Source organism: Anopheles coustani, chromosome 3 (genome assembly GCF_943734705.1).
Source record: "Anopheles coustani chromosome 3, idAnoCousDA_361_x.2, whole genome shotgun sequence".
Lineage (NCBI taxonomy): Eukaryota > Metazoa > Arthropoda > Insecta > Diptera > Culicidae > Anopheles > Anopheles coustani.
The window spans coordinates 12,626,025-12,650,218 of NC_071288.1; the positions used below are offsets into that span (position 1 = coordinate 12,626,025).

Consider the following 24,194-nt stretch of genomic DNA (forward strand, 5'->3'; position numbering starts at 1 on the left):
TGCGCTGCCTCTCTGAATATAATTTATTTAACTGTTTTATTGGTTTCGATTTCATCTCAATTCAAACTGAATAGCCTTAAATGTTGAACCGTTTTTTTTCGTTTTTTCCTCTTATATTTTTGTATTTCATTGGAAGCCTTTAGTCATTTGATGGTCGCTTTTTTTCTTATTGTTTAACATGATGTTCTGTTCTTCTAGCCAGTGAAAAGAAGTAAAAAGTGTTATTCATTTACCCGCACCGGTTCGCATCATTGGCATCAACTTCGGAGGTGATGGACGAATTAGAAAACCAAAAGAAACATTAAAATAAAGTCTGCACGGGTTGGCGAACAAGAAGAAGGCGAGAAACTTGCAGCCGAACCAAATTCTAAGTATTTTCTTCCAATGTTACGAACATCTGCCATCCACCTCGAGATTTCAAAAGCGAAAAAGAAGCATTCTGTGTGAAGAACGGTTGTGTCCTGTGCGGTCTGGATAACCGGGCGCTGGTGTATTTCGCGCAGTGCGTGTGCATATCCGTGTGTTGTGTGCGTGTGTCTGTATTCGGTTGTGTAGTGCCGGAAATCGGTATACTTCGAGCGGCCCTTGGAGTAGCTCCTCGTGTGTCCCGTGGAACCACCGTTGCAAGCCAGCAAGTAAAGCATATGACCAACGAAGGATACAAAGGGCAGAATGAAATGAAGCAACAGCAGTGAGATGTCGGAAAAAATGTTGAACCAAACCGAGGGAAAAGTTTTGCAATAACGCTAGTGGAGAGCAGTGGAAACAATCGTACCCTGTACGAACTATACATAGCAGGAGGCTGGGGAGTGTGACTTCCATGGTGATTGCGCTTTACTTTTCCATCCACCGTTTCCCTATGGTTGCTATTTCGCTGTGGTTCGTTTGAAAGTGTTCAACGACACGTCAGTGGCAGCGATTCGTGGGCAACAATTCACGAATTCACGGATCTTCTCGGCTAAAGGTCATCGGAGAAGTGTTCCCGCACGCAGCAATTCGTCAATAGAAGCTGCGTTGGCACTTTGGTCGTCATATAATCTCGTGGTGGTTGTATTACCATGCAGTCGCGGCTGTGTTCAACCTAACCTCGAAGCTTGGGAAAGGATTCGAAGGAGAGATAGAGCGAACGAGCGCGAGAAAGTGACGGGAAGCAACCGGCACCACTTGCAGCGGATACTACTGACACCGGACGACGTCAGGACGATTGGTTTTTGCACTGCATCATCATTGTCATCGTCATTTGTGGCACCAGCAGCATCATCATTCGGACCGGTTTGCCTGTGTTAGTACAGCAGGATTGGGCTGGACACGCGGACAACGCCGTTCGTAGAAGCGGTACGAAGCCAGCCGAGGAAGCAGTACTTCATCCAGTGTGGATCCTGTTGTCTAGAAGCAGCATCGTCGTTCGTTATCATCCTTCCGTTTATTCGTGACTCGTGATTGTGTGTGTTTGTGTGTGAGTATCGCGTGTGTTTTTGGGCGAAAGACGAACACCAACGATCGCTCTCTCCTTTTGGCCGGCTTCACACGGAACGCCGACTCGGTGGTAGTAGCTCCACCACCAACGACAAACCAGAGACTACGGCTTACAAAACTCCGCGAGAGTCTGTGGAGCAGACAGTGCCAAACACACACACAAACACACTGCTAAAGGGCGACCGTGCCGGGAGAGCAGCAGCAGTAGTAGCAGGACTTTTGCGAGCCACCCGAACGTACACCCGAACCGAAGGAGGAATGCCTTCCCTGCAACAGGTGAGTGTTTATTTACTACCCTCTTGGGCACGGTGCCCTTTTGTATCCCTTTTGTGTCCAACCCGTTTCTCCAGTGTCCTTCACCACCACCACCACGAGTGCCTCTTATCTACGCTGGCACCAGAAGGCACATAACGGTGGACTCAGATTATCCCTCGCTCGGCACGTGGCCCCACGCTGTGTCGCTGTATCAGCTGAGCCAGGGTGTATTGGGACGATTTATGCTCCATCCTCCTCGCGTACGGGATCCCCATCTGGGTCGTCTGGTCGCCATTGACACCGGGAGAACTGGATACCGAAAAGTGGGAGGATATTGGAGGTTACGATATTTCCTTTCTATGTCGTTACGTACACCGGAAGGCAGACTATCCTTCCACTTATCCTATTACGATCAGATAGTGACTAGGGAAGGTTGGCCTTTTTTGGGTTGGGTGTGGTATGATCGGGTGAGATTTTGATTTGCTTTCAATTCGGAAGGAATTGTTGGTTTGACGAAAGGAGCTCGAATGATTGGTCGTATAACTGTTTACATCACTGGATATAGATGTTTTACGTATCGCTGTGGTTTTGGGGGATCAAACATGCGTAATTCAATACAATACTATCGAAAATAATCTCCTATTTTTATTTAGGGCAATTAAGACGAACTTCTTTGTACAGATGAGGGATGTTTCTGACTAACAAACCGTTTTCATCAACCTCTGTAAGCGATGAAACTTAATTCCAAATTCGCACTTTTTGCGGGCTTTTTTACCATCCCGCTAATAGAAACAACTTAAAATGTGAAATTTTAGGGATGAAAATAACTACTCCTAGACTCATTTTGAAATACAAAACAACTGTGTTTGCTCACTTCCATTATATGTATAAGAATGATTGTCAATTTATTTTATTTTCCGCACTCTAATTTGAAAACCTGTTCAATTTTGCTGTGACACCTGTACATTTTGCGTGAAGATGTACTATACTTGCTGTAGAGAAAAGTCCATATATTTATTCACCCTTTGAAGCGACTGTATGTGAACCATCATCATCGTGACTGTTAAACTTTCTTTCGGCAATGTCCGCAAAGCCAAAGTACCGTACACAACCGTAATGAACCTGCTTTTTCTGCTCTCGTTCACCTTGCCGCGAACCGACGGGGCTGTATATTTTACAATAATAATTAATCGTTGCCCAATTGGCGAAGCACTGCAACTTTTGGAGGCTTTCTGCAGAGTGTGAAACGGAAACCTAAAATTGTACTTAATTGGCTAGCAATCTGCTGATGCTTTGTATGTTTGTGCCTTATTTCGTTTGACACGTCACTTCGTCCGAGCGGTTTAGAAAAGAGCTGTCTAGGCTAAAAAAAAACTTAAATACAAATTACGGAAATGTCTGAAGAAATTGCAACTTTGATGTTTTGAAAAGCTATTTAAAAGGTATTTACTAATTCAATTTTTTAAAGTAAACTTCCATCACTAAGCTATGTTCCAATCGCTATAATAGCATTCCCCGATAAAAAGCTACGATTTCGCAAATAATTCACACAAATACGACGAGCGTGCACTTGATCAGTTTTTTTTAAAGCTTCCAAAGGCATTAGCTTCTTTGTAACCCCTGCTAGCACGGGGGAAACAGAGATGTTGTGCGATATTATTGTGGTCGCCACTTTGGACTTTTTGTTTTCGGTAAATTTTCGGAACACTCCGTTGAGCGTAAAATTTATTACAATTTTTAAGCATCGCCAACCACAGCCATACGGCGCTGTTCGCCACAGTTTCGTCGTGGAAGCAAGCGCGAGCACGCATTTTTTATGGGGGGATGCCTTCGAATGGCGTCGTGACCCGTGGATTGCTGATGGTGGCTTCACCAAGACCTGTTTTTTAGCCTCACCCAACACTTTGTGTCTTTCTCTTTTTTCCGGACGGAAGGAAAATAACCTATCACCTGATAGAAATCGGTCGATGATCTTGTTGTTTTACGGCTTTTTGAGAGCTTAGATATATAGAGTTGAAATTTATAAAAAAGGCACGAAGGCTGGAACAGTGTGTACATTTATAGAATAAATACATTTTTTCTCTTAAAACAAACATAAAGTCTGTTCATACACAATAAATACATTTTTTCTCTTAAAACAAACATAAAGTCTTATATTTGATACATACTCGATGCGAGAGCGCCGATGATATACGTTTCAAATTTTTAAATGTAGTAACATTGAATAAATTGTGAGATATTTTTTTATTTTACATATTTATCATTGTCAAAATATGTTTTATTTTAACTAGTTTTGTTTGTTATTTCCTTTCGTGATTGGATTTTATGGATTTGTTTTATTTTATTTCAAAGACTCGTTTAGTTCTCCATAAAAACCCAACAAACAAAATATGTTTATACCTATTTTTGATAACTAAGCCTATCCTAAGGTGTCCAACTATGATGTCCATGGATGTGTCTGTGTGTGTGTGTGTCACTGCCAGCGCGTCAACGAACTACAGGCTAAAGTAAAAGTTAGTCTTTCCGCCGCATCCGACGCGCAACGGCATGTGAATTACAACGATCTTGTTTTAACACCCTCGTAATTAAACTGCACTCGATTTGCCATGTGGGGGGGTTGTATCACAAATATTAATGTCAATAAAATTAAATATACAACGGCCCCCTTCCAAGTTCAGTTTGATGTGAAAGTTAAGTTTCCCGTTACCCGCTGAACCATCTGGTACACGCAGGACATACCGTTCGGGTGATAAAAACTTTCGTTTCCCGGAACCACACCTATCGCTGGAGGAAGTTACAAATTCCGTTACATGAAATCCGGAAAATAGCGATGGCAGACGGGTTTGTAATTGAGGACAAACAGGTCGTGACTGCAATAACATTTGCGGAGAAAGTGGCATGAACTTTGTTGCTTCAGTTATCACGTGGTGGAGTGTAATAACATTTTCTTTTTTCTCCAATCTGAGCGTTGGAAAGTATTAGTACATTATGCGGTTTGACTATGGTAAGAATGATTTTTCCTCAAACAATTGGCTTAAGATAAAGTAAAATGATATACTTTAGAGGTAATTTTCCTGCGAAATAAAAATTAATTAAAATTTGTATAGCTGTTGCTGGATGCACTTCCAAAATCAATTCATTCCGCTTCATTTGCTTGTTTAACTATTTATTATTCATTGATTTTAAACAGATGATATTGCTTGTATGTATATTGCAAACGAAGAGGATTTACTTCCACAAGCAGCTCACAAGTGGTATTGCTTTTGCAACAGCAAATAAAAATACATATTGCCACCTGCGTTGTTCGCCGATTGGAATGAATGACTGCTTCCGGCAGCCGTCGAACGTCTGTCATATGCGAATTAAAATGATTCATGTCGGCGCAATCGTCACTCTGGCCAGAGCGGGGAAATGGATTACACTTTTTTTTCCGAGCGGTACGTCGCGACCGATGGATGCAGGTTGGCGTGCATTTCCCATGGATGCATTTTCCTCCGGAACCACACAAAAGTATCGAGAAAAACTATTATCCTGCACCCCGACAATCCCCTCTCCCGTCATCGAGTGGTGGATTTAGTATTGAGAAAGGAAAACTACTGTTCACACTACTGTTAATCCACCCAGTTCCCCGACGGGAGCCGATTGGTGAGTGAGAATGTGAATGCAACATATCAGAGTATTTTCTATTATTTTTATTTTGCCTTCATATGCTTCTTAAATCCCTTTTCCAAAAGGGAACAGGATGTTTAGTGGGATAGCTTCCGGGTTGTGGAAGTGTATGCAATGAAAGCTAGTCGCTAGTATACGGAAAGTCATTTGGTTAAGTTTTGATTTAATTTGTGTTTTAAATCATAAGTGTTTAAGTACTTCAATGAAAATATTTTTATGATCTTGTTTTTTTCAAGCCTTGCCTTAGGCTAACTCCAGATTACTCCAGACTTCACAAATGGCAACGGTATTACGTCATAAGCTCATATGGCAGATGAGAAACGTTTGCGGATACGTGCTGTGTCCTCATGGAGATAAGTTTCACCCACACAACACAACTATACAATCTCGTCTTACCACCCTTTCGGTTGATGCCGGTTGTGTTGTACGATTCCTGATGGGAAATGGTGTAAATTGTGTCCCATAAAGTTGTTATCATAAATGCATGGGTATTATTGTGCCACCTACACGTCTGGCTTCGACTGTCCGGTTGTGGTCGGGGGTATGTGTAAATTTACCCTACCGTCCTACGCAACAAATACTACACTCGAGTAATACTTGCTGGTCGCAGCTACAACTCCCTACACGTAATCGAGTGGTAATGGAACATGTTGCCGAGTTAAGGTAGTATAGATGATGAGTAGTAGGATTGGACATCACCCTGAGCCATCTATTCAGGCAGTCCTCGACAATTATGCGGCGTTGAAACCGTCCCAGGGATGGAAAGCAAAGTGGACGCACTGTTCGCAGCACCGTTTATTCAGTTAGTAGAAATATTCTCACCAGTCACAGGCGATTGTGCCCAGGAGCAGGAAAAAGGATACAGAGCCCTCACCACCCTCCTGTGACGGTTAGGGCATCATACACCTGCCGGACTTTCATTTCCCTTAGTCACAGCTGACAGCTCGATGATACGCGTCTGGAAATGAACCTGTCGGTCGCCATGGTTGTGCAAGCGCTGTCTGTCGCCGGGATGGAGAGATTTTCCGGCGAAAATTGGCTGCATATTGGCGGAGAGGGTTAACTTGAGCGCACCAGCATCTTCTAGCCACCGTCGGGAAAGCTTTCCGTCAATCGGATATCATCGTTCGGAGGACATGCGGGGGTGTTGGTCCTTGCCTTTCGAAGACTCCGAAGAAAATTTTGCATCCAACGTGATGTAAGCGTGTGTGTGTGTGTATGGCAGAATGAAGTTGAATGACATGAGATGTATGTTTGACGAATGGCAATACTGAAACTAGATCATTGCAGTAATAGTCGTGCAATAACCTTTCAATGTTTACCCTTTCTATCTAAGAATTGCGGTGTAAGATCATTGTCCTGTTACAACTTTTAATCGGAACAAGATAAGAAACACACGTTCCAAATGCCGTAACACTAATTTTCTCCCAATAGTTCAAAGAGCATAACGCAACGGAACGCAAATGAAACCGTACCGGCGTAGTGATTTAAAGTCATAGATCCTAAGATGAAACATCATTTACATGTACTTACAAATGTTGCTTGGAAAATAAGAGTATCTGCATTACATAAGTAACCTTATAGGTTCAAACATACTCAAATTGACGTAGCTGATAACATTAGCAGTGCAGTTTGTCTACTATAATTAGAGTTGAATGACCATTCACATTACTAACGAAATGTAGTCGTTTAGCTATTCCATCACAACATTCTTTCTCATTCAAACGTCAGGTTTGACAGCCCTCATATTTTCGTTTGTAATTTGTGCCATGAGATTATAGATCTCAACAAAATCATGTTTGGAGAGGATCTACTAGTCTGAGTATAACTTCATCTGAACAATTGAACCATTTGCTTATTACTGTTTGGTTCGTTATATTCTTTACAGAGAACACCGCTATTATAAATTTTCCTAATCGGTTTGAAAACGCTATTAAAGGGAAAGTGGATGCATCTCAAAGCAAGTGAATTGCAACTTAAACAATAATTAATTTAATTTCACTAACAAACCGCGGTTTGACTACGATTTACAAGAATCCATAACACATGATGATCCACTCCCTGATCCTGACAGAACAGCTACAAAGATAGGTAACGAGCTGGGTATGTGTGTGTGTTCCATCTCGCTTTTAAGACCAAGTTGCATTTGGTTGTCCTATTCCCTGCACGTTGCACACAATTGCATACATAGAGTGTGTGAGTGTTTGACAGAGTCTCTACTAAACCGTGATAGCATTTCCTCTTTAATCTCACACTCTGGCCTGCCATTCACCCACCTTCTCACAATCACATTTTTGAGCTCTCTTCTCCTCGCCGGTTCCCTCCGGGAACGCTCGAAGGAACCGTTTGCAGATGACGACAATCGGCCTGCTAAAGGGTGAGCCAAGGGCGGGCCGGTACCGAGTGTGGAAGTGTATCGACGATATCACCAGCCCAGCCCGTCCCTTGAACAGGATGCAAACGGGAAGCAGCGCGTTTCCGACTGTTGAACATCCTGTTGCACATCCTTTCTGCTCTGTTTTGCTTTGTTCGAGCGTGTCGCTCTCACGACTCCCTTTCCTTCTTTCCCCAGTTGCCTTTTTTATATATACATATATGTGTGTGTGTGTGTGTGTGTGTGTGTGTGTGTGTGTGTGTGTCTATCCCTTTCTTTAGCCCCTCTGTTCTCCCTGCTTTCCCAACATCAGGAAACAGAGCCGCTGGGCCGGAGAAAAGCGTTCTCCCCGTTCCCCCCAGTGGTATTGGAATAGTTTCCCCACCGTTGTGCAGTGCGATAGCGTTGACGGGAGAAAACGCGCCCCATATGTGATGCATGCGCATTTCACTGGTGTAGGAAAACTAAGTTGTTCCTTATGCCTACCGAATACGCACGGGAATGGGGACTTCGACTGGGGAGCGTTCAAAGGCAGGTAAGTCGGAGGCAATCAGTGTGTTCCTCTTGTCCCGGTAATGCCTTCACCTGGCGGGAGTCAAGGCTGGATACACGGAATGGAAGGATGATACGGGAGCGGAGGACTATTTACGATTGTTTCGCTTTTACTTTTCTCTATACACACGGTGTCGTTTGCAAGCAGCTTGTCTTGTGAATAAAAGAACTGAATAAGCGCCACAGTTGCGCCCTAAACCGCCGACTCAAGGAAGCGAGCGTACGGCAAAAATCGCGTTGTTTAGAAGCGAGAGGATAGTTGTGTCAATTTTACACGTTCCACTTGGCACGCGGTTAAGAACATCGCATTGTGCCGCTTGGTTTGGTGCAGATAAGCACAGAGGAAAATGCCATAGAAAGCGGTTCCTGTTTGTACGCCGTGCTGAAAGTACCGCCTTGAAGTTTGGCGTAGATGAACGTTGGGCGTGGCAGATATGTGCAACTATCTTCTAGGAGTCTCCAATGGGAATCTGGCAACGAGAAACGTACCTCGTTTTACCTTTACATGATAGTTGCGACGTTTTTGGGTGAATGCCTGGATTAATTTGATGAAAATAATTTATAATAACGAATAAAAAACTGCTCGAACCTTTCATTTTACTCATCTGCTCTTTTTACCGACCTGAGTGAATGTTTACGTTTAGAGTGTTTAATTCCCCAGTCAGTTAACAACCAATTTAATTCTTTAGAGATTCTCATTGCCTTTTGGTACAAACAACCAGGCGCCTCCATTGCGCCACAAACAATCTCGTACAAAATACAAATTTTCCCAGAGTGACCGGTTGATAGAAACCAAGCCGTTAGTGGCGATGGCCACCGGTTGACAATCTTCCCCATTGGTTTTTCTTCTACTTTAAATAAAACATCCGGTTTGTCGTTAAAAGCATCGCCTTAAGTTGATTTACTCTGACATTTTCCGGTTCGGGAGGGTTTTTTTTCTTGTTCTTCTGACGTAAACACTCGGGCATAAGATGGACGGTAAACGTTGAAACATCTTTCATTGTCTTGCGGCACATATTTTTTTTTAATGATGTGTTGCCCGTGTCATCATAGCTCGTGTAGTTTCGTTTCCCTCAACCACGCCAGAATGTGTACCATCCTGTTCTCTAACCCAGGGGTCGCCAAAGTCCGGCGCACCAACTGATATTGTATGGCCTGTAATAAAATGTTAGTGCTTCATACTTATTTTTTCCCCAAAACGAAGGTTAAAATTGTTGGACGAGTTGTTGTCTCGTCCAAAATCCGACGGCAATAACTCGTTTACTTTGCATCCAAAATAGCTACATTCAAGGAATACAATTTGCATACCCATTTCGAACTACAATAAGGCTCACAATATTGAAAACCCATCGAAACTGAGTTATTTTAGATACTCAGAGAGTACGCCAGTAAAACTAAGATATTTTTGAGTAATTTGTGTACAATTTCAAGTACAATTTAAAAAAGCAATTAACAGTACAATATATCAAAATGTATATGTTGATCAGAATTCAACGAGAATGAAAATGATTAAAAAAAGTTCAACGATAAAAATTCAAATATGTTTGCTTATTTCACTCTTTTTGTAACCTTACTATTTAGAAAGTAGATACTCCATTCAAAAGAGATAAGTATTACTTTAGAAACATTAAATCATCGCTTAAGGTATCTGACCCTCCCGTTCGGTTTCTCTTTGATCATCTGGCCCTTCTATAATCGTGTACCGACCCCTGCTCAAAGCCAACGCGTGCACCTTATAATCGGAAGGAAAAAAAGAGGATGTAAAAAGAGCTATTTAATCGAAAATTGTAAAGAGAACTTAATCCTGAGTTAGTGGGTTTGCGTTCTTCCTGGAATATTTTTTTCTGCATTATGTTAAGTGATTACGTATCCAGCTATTCGTCTCGAAACGTTGTAACTTAAAAAGACCTGCTTCTTCCTTCGAGCAATGTTATCCCACTCGAGGGTTTCTCGGCGCATAAAACAGTCTAAATAATCACACTAGTTTGGTGGTCACCACACTCGGAAAAGCCGGTAAGTTAAGTAAGTCGTTTGGCATTTCAATTTGTTGCAGTAGTACTGGCTTCGAACGTTTTAATCCGGCAATTTGCTGTCGTGCAGAGTATTAAACATTTGCATGGAAGCTCATTTCAATTTCACACTCGTCCGCTCGCGCTAGGATTGTTTCATTTGTGTCGCGCCCTGCCCATGCGTTTCGAGATCGTTCTCTTCAACCAAAGTTGCAGTGTGTCTGTGTGCGTGCGTGTGTGTGTCGAAAGTCCCCTCAGCTGTTTGGTGAAGCTGTCCGGGCCGTCGCGACATGGCCGTTTCTTAGATTTGCTTCGGTTGCGACGAAAGTTTCGAGACCGAAAACGGGTGGCATTAGACGGGAAACGTTGGGGGGGGAGGAGGAGGGATGCGGGGAATATGAGCATAAGAACGATGCTGTAGTGTATAGGTCGTGTCGTGATTGGACTTTTACGGCATTTTCGGCAACTTTTCCACAAGGACACACACCATTGTCGTCGCTTCAGCAAATACGAAACCGGGGGAAAAAACAAAAACATGTACAGAAGCACGTTTGGCCCTTTCTCTTTCTATATCTGTCATGTCCCTTCGCCCCTCCTCTTCGCCCTCCTGTACGACTCTTGCCGGTGTTGATGTACAGGGTTACATTGAGGGTTTTTTTTGTTCTAGGTTTCATATACGTATTTCGAGATGTGCTTTCGCACTCGAGTCGTTGGTCAAAGAAAGCAAAAGTAGTTTGCCCAGGGGCTTCACCGTTTTTGCTCCCTCAAAGTAAAACGACCATTTTATTTTCCACTTAAAGGAAATACATTGTCTAACAACTCAACCATTTTTATTTTACCTTCAATGTTTAATAAACTCGTGAACATTTTCTAAAAAACACTCTGGTGTTAAAATAACGAAGCGGATTTCCCAACCCGTACGCAAAATCTGTCACTTCCTGTGCCGATGCTTGCCCCGTTCCGTCGTCGGCGCGGGTAAATTTATGCGAATCGGCCGATCCACTACCAAGCAACGGGCATCTGCATGGTGCTTTGGCTGCTGAGAAAGGCTGCGTGAGAACATCCTTTTCCCGGTCGGTCGGTAGAGGCGGCTTCCGGTGAGGTGGGTCCTGGGTGGGCCGGTAGAGAACATTGGAATGACATTGTGGCGCCTCATTTGATGCTGCGTTGTTTTGTTGCGCCGCTGCGTGCGTCCTTTTTTCCAGCTTTACATGCACGCGACATACGCAGCGACCATTCCGACGGGTTTAGCATCCGAAACCCTGGCGGTGGTTGTTGCCGGAGGTGGGATGAGAGAGGGAGGGGCGGTGATCAAGAGACGTGCAGAAACACCGAAAGTAGGCTGCTTAACTATGCCGCTCTCGTTCTGCCCCGAAGTGGAAGTGAGGTGGAAGAGAGAGCTCGCAGGAAAAGGCTGGCTAGGTCCTTGCAGCAGAGCACAATCATCCGGCGGCTCATCCCTCAGCGCTTTGCCAGCCGTGTGTGTGTGTGTGTTTTTTTTTTTTTTTTTTTTTTAATTTGTTACGCGAAGAGGAAATCTTCAGTAAGACACCCCACACACTAGGGTAGTGTGGGGCTTTTACCCACTAAAACCTCTCCTCGACCACATCCCCTGGGAACTGCCGCAAGGCTTTACTTCCAGGGGGGGTTGTGCTCCCGCACACGGCTAGCGATTGGTCAGTGGCTCCAATCCGTCGTCAATGCCCAACACGGGCCTGCCTCTGCTCCTCTCTCCACCTTATCTGCAGCTTCGTCGCAATCGTCCGCATTCCAGCACCAACTGCCACCCAGTTTTCCTCCGAAGCACACATCACTTGCGTGAGGTTTCTCGCCGTCAGCACCACTCTGCAGCTCTGCACCATCTCGACGCGTTCCACGCGGAAACGCGGACAAACAAACAGGACATGTTCTGCGTCCTCCACCATCTTGCTGCACCAGGAACACCACGGGGCGCTGGCATGATTGAACCGATGCAGGTAGGACTTGAAGCACCCATGACCGGAGAGAAACTGCGTGATGTAAAAGTCAATCTCTCCGTGTTTTCTCCCTACCCACGACGCGAGGTCTGGGATAAGGGTGTGTGTCCATCGTCCCCTGCCAGAACTGTCCCATCTGCTTTGCCACTTCCGCATCGTCTCCTGCTGAACCGCTGATCTCACCGCACTGGAGCTGCCACCTCCTGCCGCCTTCCGTCGATAGCACTCCGCGTCTTCCTCCACCAACAACCACGTGGGCACCATCCCTGCGATCACCGCGACTGCATCCAAGGATATCGTCCGGTATGCACAGCTTACCCGTATAGCAAGTAACCTATGCACCCTTCCGAACCTCTCCTGGTACGTTGTGGCGCTCAGGGCGTCTGCCCACACTGGTGCCGCGTACCGTAACGCCGACGTAGCCACCGTCGCTAGAAGGCGGCGTTTACTGCTTCTGGGTCCTGCGGTGTTCAACATGATGCGCGAGATAGCTGCTGCAGATCGCGTTGCCCTCTCACAGGCATACTCGACGTGTGCCTTGAAGGAAAGCCGGTCGTCCAGCATCACTCCCAGGTACTTCAGCTGCCGCTGAGCGATGATCTGGGAATCACCCATCCAGATAGACGAAGACTGCCTCTGCTTGTGGCTGCTCACCAGTAGATACTCGGTTTTGTGGTGAGCAATCCCGAGCCTGTGCTGCCTCATCCACGACTCAATCCTACTACAGGCCTCGGCCGCAAGGATCTCCACTTCGGCTGCGTCCTCCCCAAGTACAGTCAAGGCGATGTCATCGGCGAAGCCAATGAGTTCTGCACCTTTGGGGAGGTCGAGTTCCAGCAGCCCGTCGTACATAATGTTCCATAGGGTAGGCCCCAGAATGGAGCCCTGTGGAACACCTGCAGTTATGGCCATGGACTCCTGGCCCCGCTCTGAGTCGTAGACTAGGCGACGCTGGCTGAGGTAGCTCGCGAGGATCCTGCACAGGTACTCGGGTACGTTGTGCCTGCGCAGAGCTAAACCGATCGCGTCCCAGCTGGCACTGTTAAAAGCGTTCTTAACGTCGATGGTGACGATTCCGCAGCAACGATCTCCCGTCCTCTTCTTCTCGTACGCTGCTCTCGCCTTCCCCACTACCGCAAGGATTGCGTCCACCGTTGATCTCTTCTTGCGGAAGCCGAACTGCCGGTCGGAGAGTCCATTTTGACCCTCAGTGCAAACGCTGAGGCGGTTCAATATGACTCTCTCCAGCAGCTTACCGGTTGTGTCCAGCAGCCCCAGAGGTCTGAATGAAGGAGGGCCGCCCATGCCTTTCCCTGGCTTCGGCAGAAGCACTAACTTCTGCCTCTTCCATATAGCCGGGAACTCTCCCGTTTCCAGCAGCCGCTGAAACGACTCCCTGAACACTTCCGGATACGCCTGCACCGCAGCTTTCAGCGCCACATTCGGAATTCCGTCCGGTCCCGGAGCTTTGTCCAGCTTCAGCAGCCTAACCGCGTCCAGCAACTCCTCGATGGTCACCGGCACTACCCCCGCAGACAGCTCATCAGCTGGTGACGACGATAGGACACGAGTCGTGAGATCGTGCTGTGGAAACAGCTCCTCTATGATAGCACGAAGTCTGGTTGGGCACCTTTCCGGCGGGTGCTGGCCCTTCAGTTTATCCATAACGACCCTGTACGCGTTGCCCCACACATTTCTCTCGGCTTCGCGACAGAGGTCGAGGAAGCACCGCCTTTTGCTGGCTTTGATCTCCCTTTTCAGGGCCGATCTGGCAGCTTGGTACACCAGCTTCAGCTCCTCCCGACGCACTTCGGAGCGGGCTCTCAGCTGTTTCCTACGGGCCGTGGTGCACGCCGTCCTTAGCTCCTTGATGGCTTGGTTCCACCAGTACTTCGGCCGACGTTTCGAGTTGGATGGCCTCCTCCTCGGCATTGTGGCATCACACGCGTCCGATAGGACGTCTACCAGTTTAGCGGCACTGGTTGGTGCGATGCCAAAGCCCCCGAGGCTTAGAGCCGCCAGGAACGTGTCTGAGTGGAAGCACTGCGTCCTCCATCCTCCCGTGACCCCATATCCGCTTTCTGGTGGACCACGAGTATGTCCCACCGAGAAGCGAATGGCTTGGTGGTCACTGAGGGTGTCGTCCTCTAGCACTCTCCAATCTGCTCCTGTTGCCAGCCGTTGACTGCAGAAGGTCACGTCCACTATAGATGACCTGCCATTTCTCCGAAAAGTACTTGTTTCGCCGTCGTTGAGCAGCTGCAGATCCAGCATCGCGAAGCACTCTGCAACACTCGTTCCTCGCTGGTTTGTGGAGTTGCTACCCCATTCCAGCGACCAAGCATTGAAGTCGCCCCCGACGACCACTGCTCCTCTACCAGCTAGCTCCATCGACAGCTTGTCCAGGAACTCCTCGAATTTCACGACCGGCCAGCTAGGGGGAGCGTAAACACTGCAGCACACGACAGAGTTAACCGTGGCTACGACAAACCCCTCGTGCTCACTGCAGTCGACACTCTGGATAGGGTACCTACCCCCGGCTAGGATCGCTGCCTTTCCCGTCTTGTCCACGACCCAGCTAGGATCATCAACGGGCACCTGGTACGGCTCCGATAGCAGCGCCACATCCACCCTCTCTTCCACCAGCGTTTGCCACAACACCTGCTGAGCCACCTCGCAATGGTTGAGGTTGAGCTGGATCACCTCCATGTGCTTCTCTGTTACGAGCGCGCCTTGCAGTCCGGTCCTCCCATACGATGGTTGCACCTATCTGCCGGGCATAGAACACACCTCGGCTCCTTGCTGCAACCCCCTGCTCGATGGCCAGCTTCTCCACACCGCATGCAGGTGTTCGAACGATCCGGCCCCTTGCAGCTCCACTGTTGGTGACCTAATCCCCAGCACTTGAAGCACTCCTTGGGTTTTGGGACCAAGCGCAGGGGGCATACGGTCCACCCAACTCTTATTTTTCCAGCCGCCAGGATCTTGGAAGCAATGCTGGAGGCCACTTTGATGGTGGCCTTTTGCATACCTCCGTACGCCATGCGCAGCTTCACCTGCACATTCGTGTCCTCAATGCCTACCTGGGATTTCAGGGCCTCCACAATATCCTCGGCCGAAGTCACCTCGTCGATGTTGCGGCACTCGATGGTTTGGGATTGGCTTAGCATTTTTACCTGCCCAGCGTCCCCCACCGACCTTTGCAGCGCTTCCTGGCACTTGAGGTCCGATGCAAGCACCCCTCTCTTCAGCTCAATGAGGAGCTCATTTTTTTGGGTGCGCCTCACCCTATACACATTCTCCCCTAAGCTTTTCAGCTCAGGGTCGCACTTCACACGACGCAAAATGTCCGCGTACGACATCGCTTCTTTTGCGTCCACAAGTATGGCGTCACTTTTTTGGCTCACTACTCTTGGATATTTCGGCTCACCTTTTCCCACCACTGGGATCGTTTTAACCTTCTTTTTGCGGCCATTTTGGGTTTGCCACCCCTCTGCCGCCTTCACCTGGTCCCCACCTTTTGGCCTCTTGCTGCTTTCCGTCTCCTCCTCGGGAGATCTTAGTGCCCGACCTCTCTTGACCGTGCCGATCGAGGTCGGATTTGGAGTCGGAGCAACCGATCCATCCCCGCTGGTAGCACCCATCACTACTGCACTTTCTTTGGTGCCCCCCTCTAACTGCTCGTTCAATACGCGTTCACGATGATAGGCAGTTAGCGCCGCCACTATTTGCACTGCCATTCTTTTAATGTCTTTGTGGACATTGTTCCTGTCCTTTGCAAACTCGTGGAGGGCTTTCGCCGTCTCCAGCGCTTCCACAAGCCTGCCCTCGTTGCCCCTGCTAACAACCTGCTCCCTTGGGGGTCTGGCCACCGGCGTTCCCGCCTGGGTGCTCGAAGCAGCCTCCCCTGTTCCCGTCTTGGTTTCCACTTCTGCAGGTGGCGTTCGTTGGATTTTGCTGCTTCTAGCGAAGAAGGCGCCAATATCCTTCATCGCCGCTCCCAGCGGATTATTGCTGCCCTCTGTCGCACTCATCCTACCAACATTGCCGGATGACCACGGCCAGGAGCTTTCCAACCACCCTTTGTAGACAGGACTGGTAAACAGGCGATCCTGCCTTCACCCACACTAAAGCACTGGACACTTGCCGAATCACTTAAGCAAGCGCTGGCCTGCTGGCCAAGCGCGCTTTGTTTACAAAATTTCCACTTCACCGGCCCTACACTCGCTTCACTGCATTCACTTTCACCTACGAACAGTGTTATCTCGCGCGCGTGCTTAAAGGATTCGAGTTTTGAGACCGAACCCACGACGATAAAAACGTTTTCGACTGGAGCCGATCAAACGGCGTCCTTTCTCAACGGCGTCTTACAACTCCCCCCACTCCAACTGTGTGTGTGTGTGTGTGTGTGTGTGTGTGTGTGTGTGTGTGTGTGTGTGTGTGTGTGTGTGTGTGTGTGTGTGTGTGTGTGTGTGTGTATGTGATTTTCGTTTTTCGCCTCCATTGCGAGTCCACACTTCGAGGTCCTTTAATCATTCCTGTAATCAGGCTCGAGCGCTCCGGGCCAACCGTTGCAGGCCTCGAAAGTCCTGCGGCAAAATCGCACGCAGCATTTCCACTCTGACGTTTTCCGTTTGGGTGTTGGACGGACCGTTCGGACCGTCCTTCGGTGGTGTGCAGCAATCCTTTGAACCGGCCGTAAAACTGAGGTGCTTCAAAGTATTCACTAGTGCTTTGGTGCTTTCGAAAAAAGTTAGTGACTATTGTTTCTACATTTCTACTGTGAAGGTGAACATTCCAGAGAGGCGGATTATGTGCCATAACGTTTGCCTGAAAGCGGTGACTTAAAATTTCGAACGTACAATTCAAATCATGGGTGAGCATTATTTTCTCGAATCGATTTAGTTGTGCTGAATGTGCTTTGAAATAAAAATAAAATTGTTTGTGATATGTGAAATAAGTTATTTTTATTTTTGCACCTCTTTCAATAATAATGAAATATGCAAAAAAATGTTCTTTCACAGTTTAAATAAATAAAAATATCTAATTCAATTGGCAAACACACACACTTCAAGCTACACTGTTCACCTAACCCCGAGAATCGACCGAGAATTGGATCCGTTCAGCTTTCATTCATCAAAATCGAAAACCTAGAATAAACAAGATTTCGTATGTCCGTATGCTCTCCAACCCCTGAGCTCCCTGTCATTCTTCCGAGGTCCACCTGGTGCTCGAAACTCCTTCCTTCGTGGGGACGGAGGTAAAAAACAGACGGGACATCCCGAGCAAACCTCGCTGATGGCAAAACAAGGGCATCGGTTTCGATTACCACCACCCACATCACAACCACCTCCCGTTCGAGAAAAATATCACCTTGTTTTTCCGAGCACTGGATGATCACAGGCACCACCAGCACACGCACACACGCAGCACCGAACGGCTGCAGCACGAACACCAGCATCGGTTGACGGTGTGACCACTTTCATCGGCGGTCCGCACGTATTTTCACCCGATGAAACGAAAGCCCGAAGGACCTCCGCCCTGGCGCTGGGATTATAGCGATGGGAACGGAAGTGGCAGCACATCCACACGCACACGCGCCTGTCAATGGCCTCGTTTGAACTTCGTTCCCCCCGACGCCGGCTGCCGGATGTGCGATTTGGTTCGCTCTCTTTCGGGCCTCTTAAAGCATCCCCCCTTGAACGTTCCCCGAGGCACACTTTAAAGATAGGTGGTGTGTTCAATAATTTAACACGGAGGATTCACCTCGATTCCGTTTGGTAAAAACCAGTTTCCATTTGGGACCGCTAGGGGCGGACGGTGAGAGGGACAACATTTGCCAGCGATTGAAAAGGCACGTTTAAATGTTGATCGGGACGAAAGGATGTAAAGTCTCAGGGGTGGGTTTAAGTTTTATTTTAGGCCGTGATTCTCCGCAGCGGATCTGCACGCGTGTATGTGATACTATGGGCCGGTGTGAGCGTCGGTGATGAAAAGATAAAATTGCTTTTTCCAACCCCGACAACGCGCTGTGCCACTCTAGTTTTTTTTCCCCCTTCTTTGACCCATTCTGCTCGGCCGAGGGATGGTAACCCTTTGACGATACTTCATTCCCATTCAACCATTCAACCATTTAGCGAAAGGATCGCTTCATCCTCGGTCCGAGGGAAACGGGGCAGTTCCGAAATCTCTTCTCCGGAAGGCAGTAGAAAGGATCACAGACGTGTTTTATTGAAACGTTTAGAAATTTAAGATGTTCGATCTTGCGTGTCGCGTGGGTGAACGGATCTGGCTTCGACGAAGGCGTGAAGGAATGCTACCGAGTAATCACCTTCCCTACGTTCAATTCTCGTGAGTAAATTTAGCATCGATACTGAAGCGTTCCCCGAATCCTATCAACCATTTATTTGTAAATACAAGTTCGGAGTGAGCTTTGATTAAAGAATTGGCCTGTGATGTTTTTTTTTTACATTAGATTTTACTTTTGGATTTAGACTTACATACAGCCGACAGAACGGCGATTTGTTAAGAGTTACTAAAAGAATAGTTCGAATTGTATGCTCGTAAAACCATGTTTTCAACAAGTCGATTACGTTGCCACCAATTTTAACACGTTCCGTACCGCTTCACCCAAATGTGGGTGACAGCAGTTCTAGTTCTAAAAAGTTTTTGACCCATAAATAAATGAAAATGCAATAAAAAAATAATTGCCATATTTTATATAAATTTTTTGGGAAGCTACGTTTTTGCTTGGCCTTCGAAAACAATCGGTTTAACAAATATTATAAACAAATAGTAATTTAAAAAATTGTACTAAAAATTGTGCTAAAACGCTTGGTACGCAACGTGTTAAAGTGATTGAAAATTGTTTTTATCACTTGCCGAATAGACCACAAAATGATTAGGACTATGCAAAATGGGTATCTTTGACTTTTGATCATGATTTATTGAAAAATTAGTATAAAAAAATTGCATATCTAGACAAAGAATTTGACATCCTTTGAAAGGTCCAACTGAATCATATTTTAAGAAAACTAGCAAAAATATCGAGTTCTACGTAATTTGTTAAAAATACACTCTGACTTTCATTCGCCCTACCCTTCCCCTGGTAATGTTTTCCACAATGCAAGGTCACAAGGTTTTATCCAATTGCGAGCAGGGCCAGGCGTTGTTTTATCGACGGTGATTTTTTTTTCATTCAAACATGAAATCTCATTGTTTAAGGTTTGTTGTAACCAGCTCTGTCCACTTACTTCTATTTTAACAGTTTCTTTTTTAAGTTTTAAAACTTTTTTTTTCATTTCCTTGCAACTCACCAACCTTACAAGGAACAAAACGCACCGAACTCTTACAACGACTGTGTGACTCGATGCAGAAGAGGAAAACCCCGATGAGCAGCGGCATCGCTGGCAGTTGTCAGTGAAAACGACATAATGCACGTTCAATCCAGAAGAATGGAGAAACAAGCAGGCACATTGCGGTGGCTTCGGAAAAGCGCGAAAGGGTGGTGGGGGGGTTTCAGCTCCTGAAGAAAGCTGAAATAATGTAACCCATCGGACACCGTCAGGGTTGTGTTGCCAGCAGCATATAGCCCGCCCTTTACACGACAGCCTGCTGGGGCCGTTCGCATCGGAGAGCTGCACAGTAAGCTCGAAGCGGACACAAGCTGCATCATGACGTCAGCTTCTGCTTCCTTTTCTACGTCAAAGGAATTGGGGGGTTTGAGTAACCGCCCCTGGGAAAGGCAACCCAATTGTTTACCTCGCAGCAGGCAAAATGTGAAAGAAATGTTGTCGAGATTGTGCCTTTTTGTTTGCGTTCGGCGATCAGCGGCATTTCCATTTACTACGTTTTTCTTTTGGGGTGGCAGATTTTTCGAGTCCGACAGCCTTTTCCAGTTGGTTGTAATGGTTAACTAAAAAAAAAAGATTAACTTCTCAATGCCGATGTCCATCGAGTGTCTTGGACATTGGGAAAAGTTTCTTGTCCAGCTGTTGTATCTCAGTGATGGTCAGGATGACCCATTAGCTGTCGGATCGGTGGACAACTGTTAAAAATCGTTTTTTTCCACCTGTCGACAACAATTCAGCGAACGAAAAATTACACCACGGAAGTGAACACAATGTTACCAAACTAACCTTGCTTCGATACCGAGCCCAGGGCCGGAAAAATCACGCTTTGCCACTGCAGTAGACTTCTGCGCCGACCATTGTTTTCCCATCGCTACCATTTCACTTTCGTTTCCGCTAGCCACACCCGAACCGACCTTCGATGGTTTTTCAGTCGAAGATGTGTTGCGCGTCCCGGCTGCAGTTGGCAGCAACTCCACAACCATTGAGGTAACGGTACCTTTCCGATGTCCTGGAAGCCTTACCGTTCCCTCCCTCCCCTTGGTAACGGCTTCTCGACGAATGCGGTCAGCGATGCAGAATCGAGAAATTCGCAGAAAAACGAAGCATAGAAAATCAGAACCGAAAAACAAAAATCTTACACCATTACCAATTTTGCGCGGCCCCAAAGGCGGGAAGCATCCAAGGGGATGGAAATTAAAAGTATTAAAAACAATGCACAATTTGTTTCGCTTTCCTTTAGGCGGGGGGAGGTTCGGGGGGAAAACCGTTGCGCCAAACTTAAACCCACCGCGAAAGAGTTTAATGAAACGTTCCCTTTCTGCTGGTTCGTTTGCTCGGTCGACCCCCTACCCCTCCCCACCCATCCTTCCGTCGCGAAATGCTACTTTTTAATGATGTGCCTTTGTGTCTCTTTGTCAATTTCAATTTCGCCCCCGTTTGTGATGGGAAATTGTAAATAAACAGACGATAAGGGTGAAAGGATACGCTTTTCCTCTCCCCCCTCCTCAAAGTTACGAGACGGGCAGGTCGTCGACGGTGAACTTCCATTCTCATTAGGGCAAAGCCTCGGGCTTAGCTTTCCGTCACTCGGAATATTGCGATGGACGCGGGTGGACGTTCGTCATTTGCTATAGGAAAAAAATCGCCTCCCGTGATGACTCACGCTCCATGGGCTGCTCCATGCTGACGCGGTCAGGCTTTTGTGCGTATATTTCTCTCTTTTTCCCCCATCCTCCTTGCACCATCCGCCGGAAGATCCTGGCCCATTTCCTTTCGGGAAATTAAAATAACAAATAGAGTGAAATGAATGCCCACATGGGGAAGCGAAGGTAGCATAAAACAAAGCGAAACCAAACAGGAGCTCATTTGCGCGCACGCACATACCTGGAGTTTCACCTGGCAGGAAAATCGCCGTTAGGAAGATCAAGGATGGGACATGGAACGGTCGGAGAATGGTTCACCGTGGAGCAACGCTTCGGCAGGAAGGAAAAACGATTGTGGCTGGGGAAAGAAAAAAGTAAAACAATTAAAACCATCACTTCAATGCTCGGCCAAAAAACGGAAGGGTAGCGTTTTCCTGTTCGTACCCGGTTTTACTAAGGACTTTTTTTTTGTTGTGGTGGCACTTTCCCGGAGCGAGCGCCATTCATTTACGGGCTTCCGGGATTCGTGATTCCATTTATCATCACTGACATTAGGATTATCATTTCATTCGGTTTGAAACCGGTGTCGGTCGCTGCAAATGGGTCCGGATGGGAGTGTGGGTCTATAATTGCTGAATAAACGAGGGGCCTCTATTACTTGTTGTTTACTGGAGGCTTGGCTCAATGATGACTTCATCACTTGAAGAGGAAAAATAAACGTCAGCTCAGAAGTGAGTCCCACTACATTGTGCCGTACTAAAAAACCCACCGGAAATAAGGAAAGAAAATGTCTACGGGAAGGTAGCATTCTTCGTTCCTCTATATTTCGCTCATCGGTGTGGTTCCTTCCTTCCCGATCATCAAAACCTAGCCGAACTCGGTGCATTTCCTTCTGCGGCTTTCTAACCAAAACTCTTCTCATTTCAGACCAGCTTCAAAGATTTTCCCAGCCCGGACATCGCCAGATCGATGACGGGGCCAGACATTCTGCAGAAGCATTCCATCAACTCGCTGCTGCTGGAGCACAATGAGATCATCTCCCGGGGTCTTCCGTCGCCGATCGAAGGTAAGCATACGTGTCTCACTTTTTTACATTTTTTTTTCTTACACGATTGAGTGCGAGGGATGCACGGATATGCAGCGGGATGCGCGGATTGACTGCTTCCCGACCACAAGTGCTGGCAAGGACAATTGTTCCACTCGTTCGCTCGATGAGTTGTGTGACTTTCTTTCTACGACACGTCAGCGCCACATGGCCTTTTGTCGTAGGTGGATTCGCGTGTGTCAGTGTTGGGGCTACGTTATTTTTCTTCACTCCAGGACCGTCATAATTAGAACAATAGAAGGATCTCCCTTTTTTCACTTTCAGGAAAGCCTGACAATCGTTTGTGTTGTGCTTTTCTACTTTCGATTTTTTCTTTTGCCTTTAATAATGCATTGACAAAAGTAGATCGTACTTGGCTTTGAGTTGTGCGATTATGTTAAGATTTTACAAACACACGGTGGAAATGTTTTCCACCAGGGCAAGCGGACGCGAGACGGGCCAAGTACGGCCAGTGTCACGAGAGAGACTATATAAGGATAGCATCACCGGTCCAACGCGCATTCTTACTCCGCCAGGCGTGTCATCCCTTTCCTCTCGTTCGTATGCAATATCTCACAACAATATCTCCTTCGCACGTTGTATCCTTCCCATTTATGGGAACAAACCCCGTTTTATTATTCATGAAAATGCCCTCTGCCACCACATTTATCTGCGCGTTTAGCGTCGAGCCGATTTTCCCCGCTGTCGTTTGGTAGCGTTGGCTCCAAAATGCTGCGCCTTGCCTTTGCGTCCCGGGAACCTGTCCTTCCGTTCCGTCCGTTGATGTCGCCCCATATGTTGGGTGGCGCTTTCCAAGAAGGCTCCGGTTGTTGTTCGATCCAATCGCTTGGCCCAGCGTCAGCTGGCCATTCTTGGACGCACTTTTAAAAGGGGTGTTCACTTAGGAGCTGTAGTCCCCTGGTCGATCTACTTTCTAACGCCTTTTGTGACTTTGCAATCGTATTTTTATGTTGTTTATGCGGGTGATTTACGCCTGATTCGAGTAGTTTCAAGTTGGTATTGCATCGAGCACTCCGGTATACGTGAAGAGGACTGCCTATTTATTAATACTATTACATCAAGAAAAGAGGATTTTTAAATACTGGAGTAGGTACTTTACATTTGTCCAATAAGTGGTCTTTTCGGTAGGTTAAAAAGATATAATATTAGCGTGTTATTTTGACACAAGAAAGTATTTCATAAGAAACTATTGAAATGCCCAGTTTGGAAAGATATAAAAAAAATGATAGAACACACGAAATCTGATAGCTGATCAGAAAGAAAAGAATTCCAAACCCCGGTCCCATAGCTTTCTTTGCCATTTGGGATTGGGATTGAACGAACACTATCGCTTCGTCATCCGTCGCCATCGTCTCCTTTAGGATTCTAGCGCTAGTTACGAAGCAGAATTAGCTGCCGCAGATTTGTTCGTGGCGTGTTTCCGCTCGCTTCCTGCCTCAACAACTCCACCCGGTGCTAGGCACTTCTAATCCGACCCGACCCCCGATAGTGTCTAGGCGTGTGGTGCGGCGGTATTTGCGGCTTTTAATTTTCCCTAATGAAATGCGAGTCATTAACGATTTCATGGCTTTCGTTTTAATGCGTTCGATGGTTCTGCATTCCGCATCGCATCGGCGAAATAACGGTGGGAAGTGCGGATCGAAAACGTTGCGAGACGCATACGCACCGAGAAAAGGCTCTAAGAGGTCATATATATTTTATCGGTCCGCTTTTCCGCGCATCTTTTTTTTGTGACAGTTTTTTTTACTCAAATGTTGTTGTGGATGTTTTTATTTTGCCTAAC

The 24,194-nt window shown here is 46.7% G+C and overlaps 1 protein-coding gene across 4 annotated transcripts in view; it reads left to right on the forward strand.

Moving 5' to 3' along the window:
- The window catches only part of LOC131260740 (translational regulator orb2-like), a 40,741-nt gene that overhangs the window by 2,116 nt on the left and 14,431 nt on the right, over nt 1-24,194 (forward strand). For all 4 annotated transcript variants that reach the window (XM_058262541.1, XM_058262545.1, XM_058262543.1 and 1 more), the window contains exons 2-3: nt 199-1,752; nt 22,234-22,372. In XM_058262541.1, coding sequence (XP_058118524.1) covers nt 1,735-1,752; nt 22,234-22,372 — 157 coding nt within the window. In that variant the 5' untranslated portion in view covers nt 199-1,734. The remainder of the gene's footprint in view (nt 1-198; nt 1,753-22,233; nt 22,373-24,194) is intronic.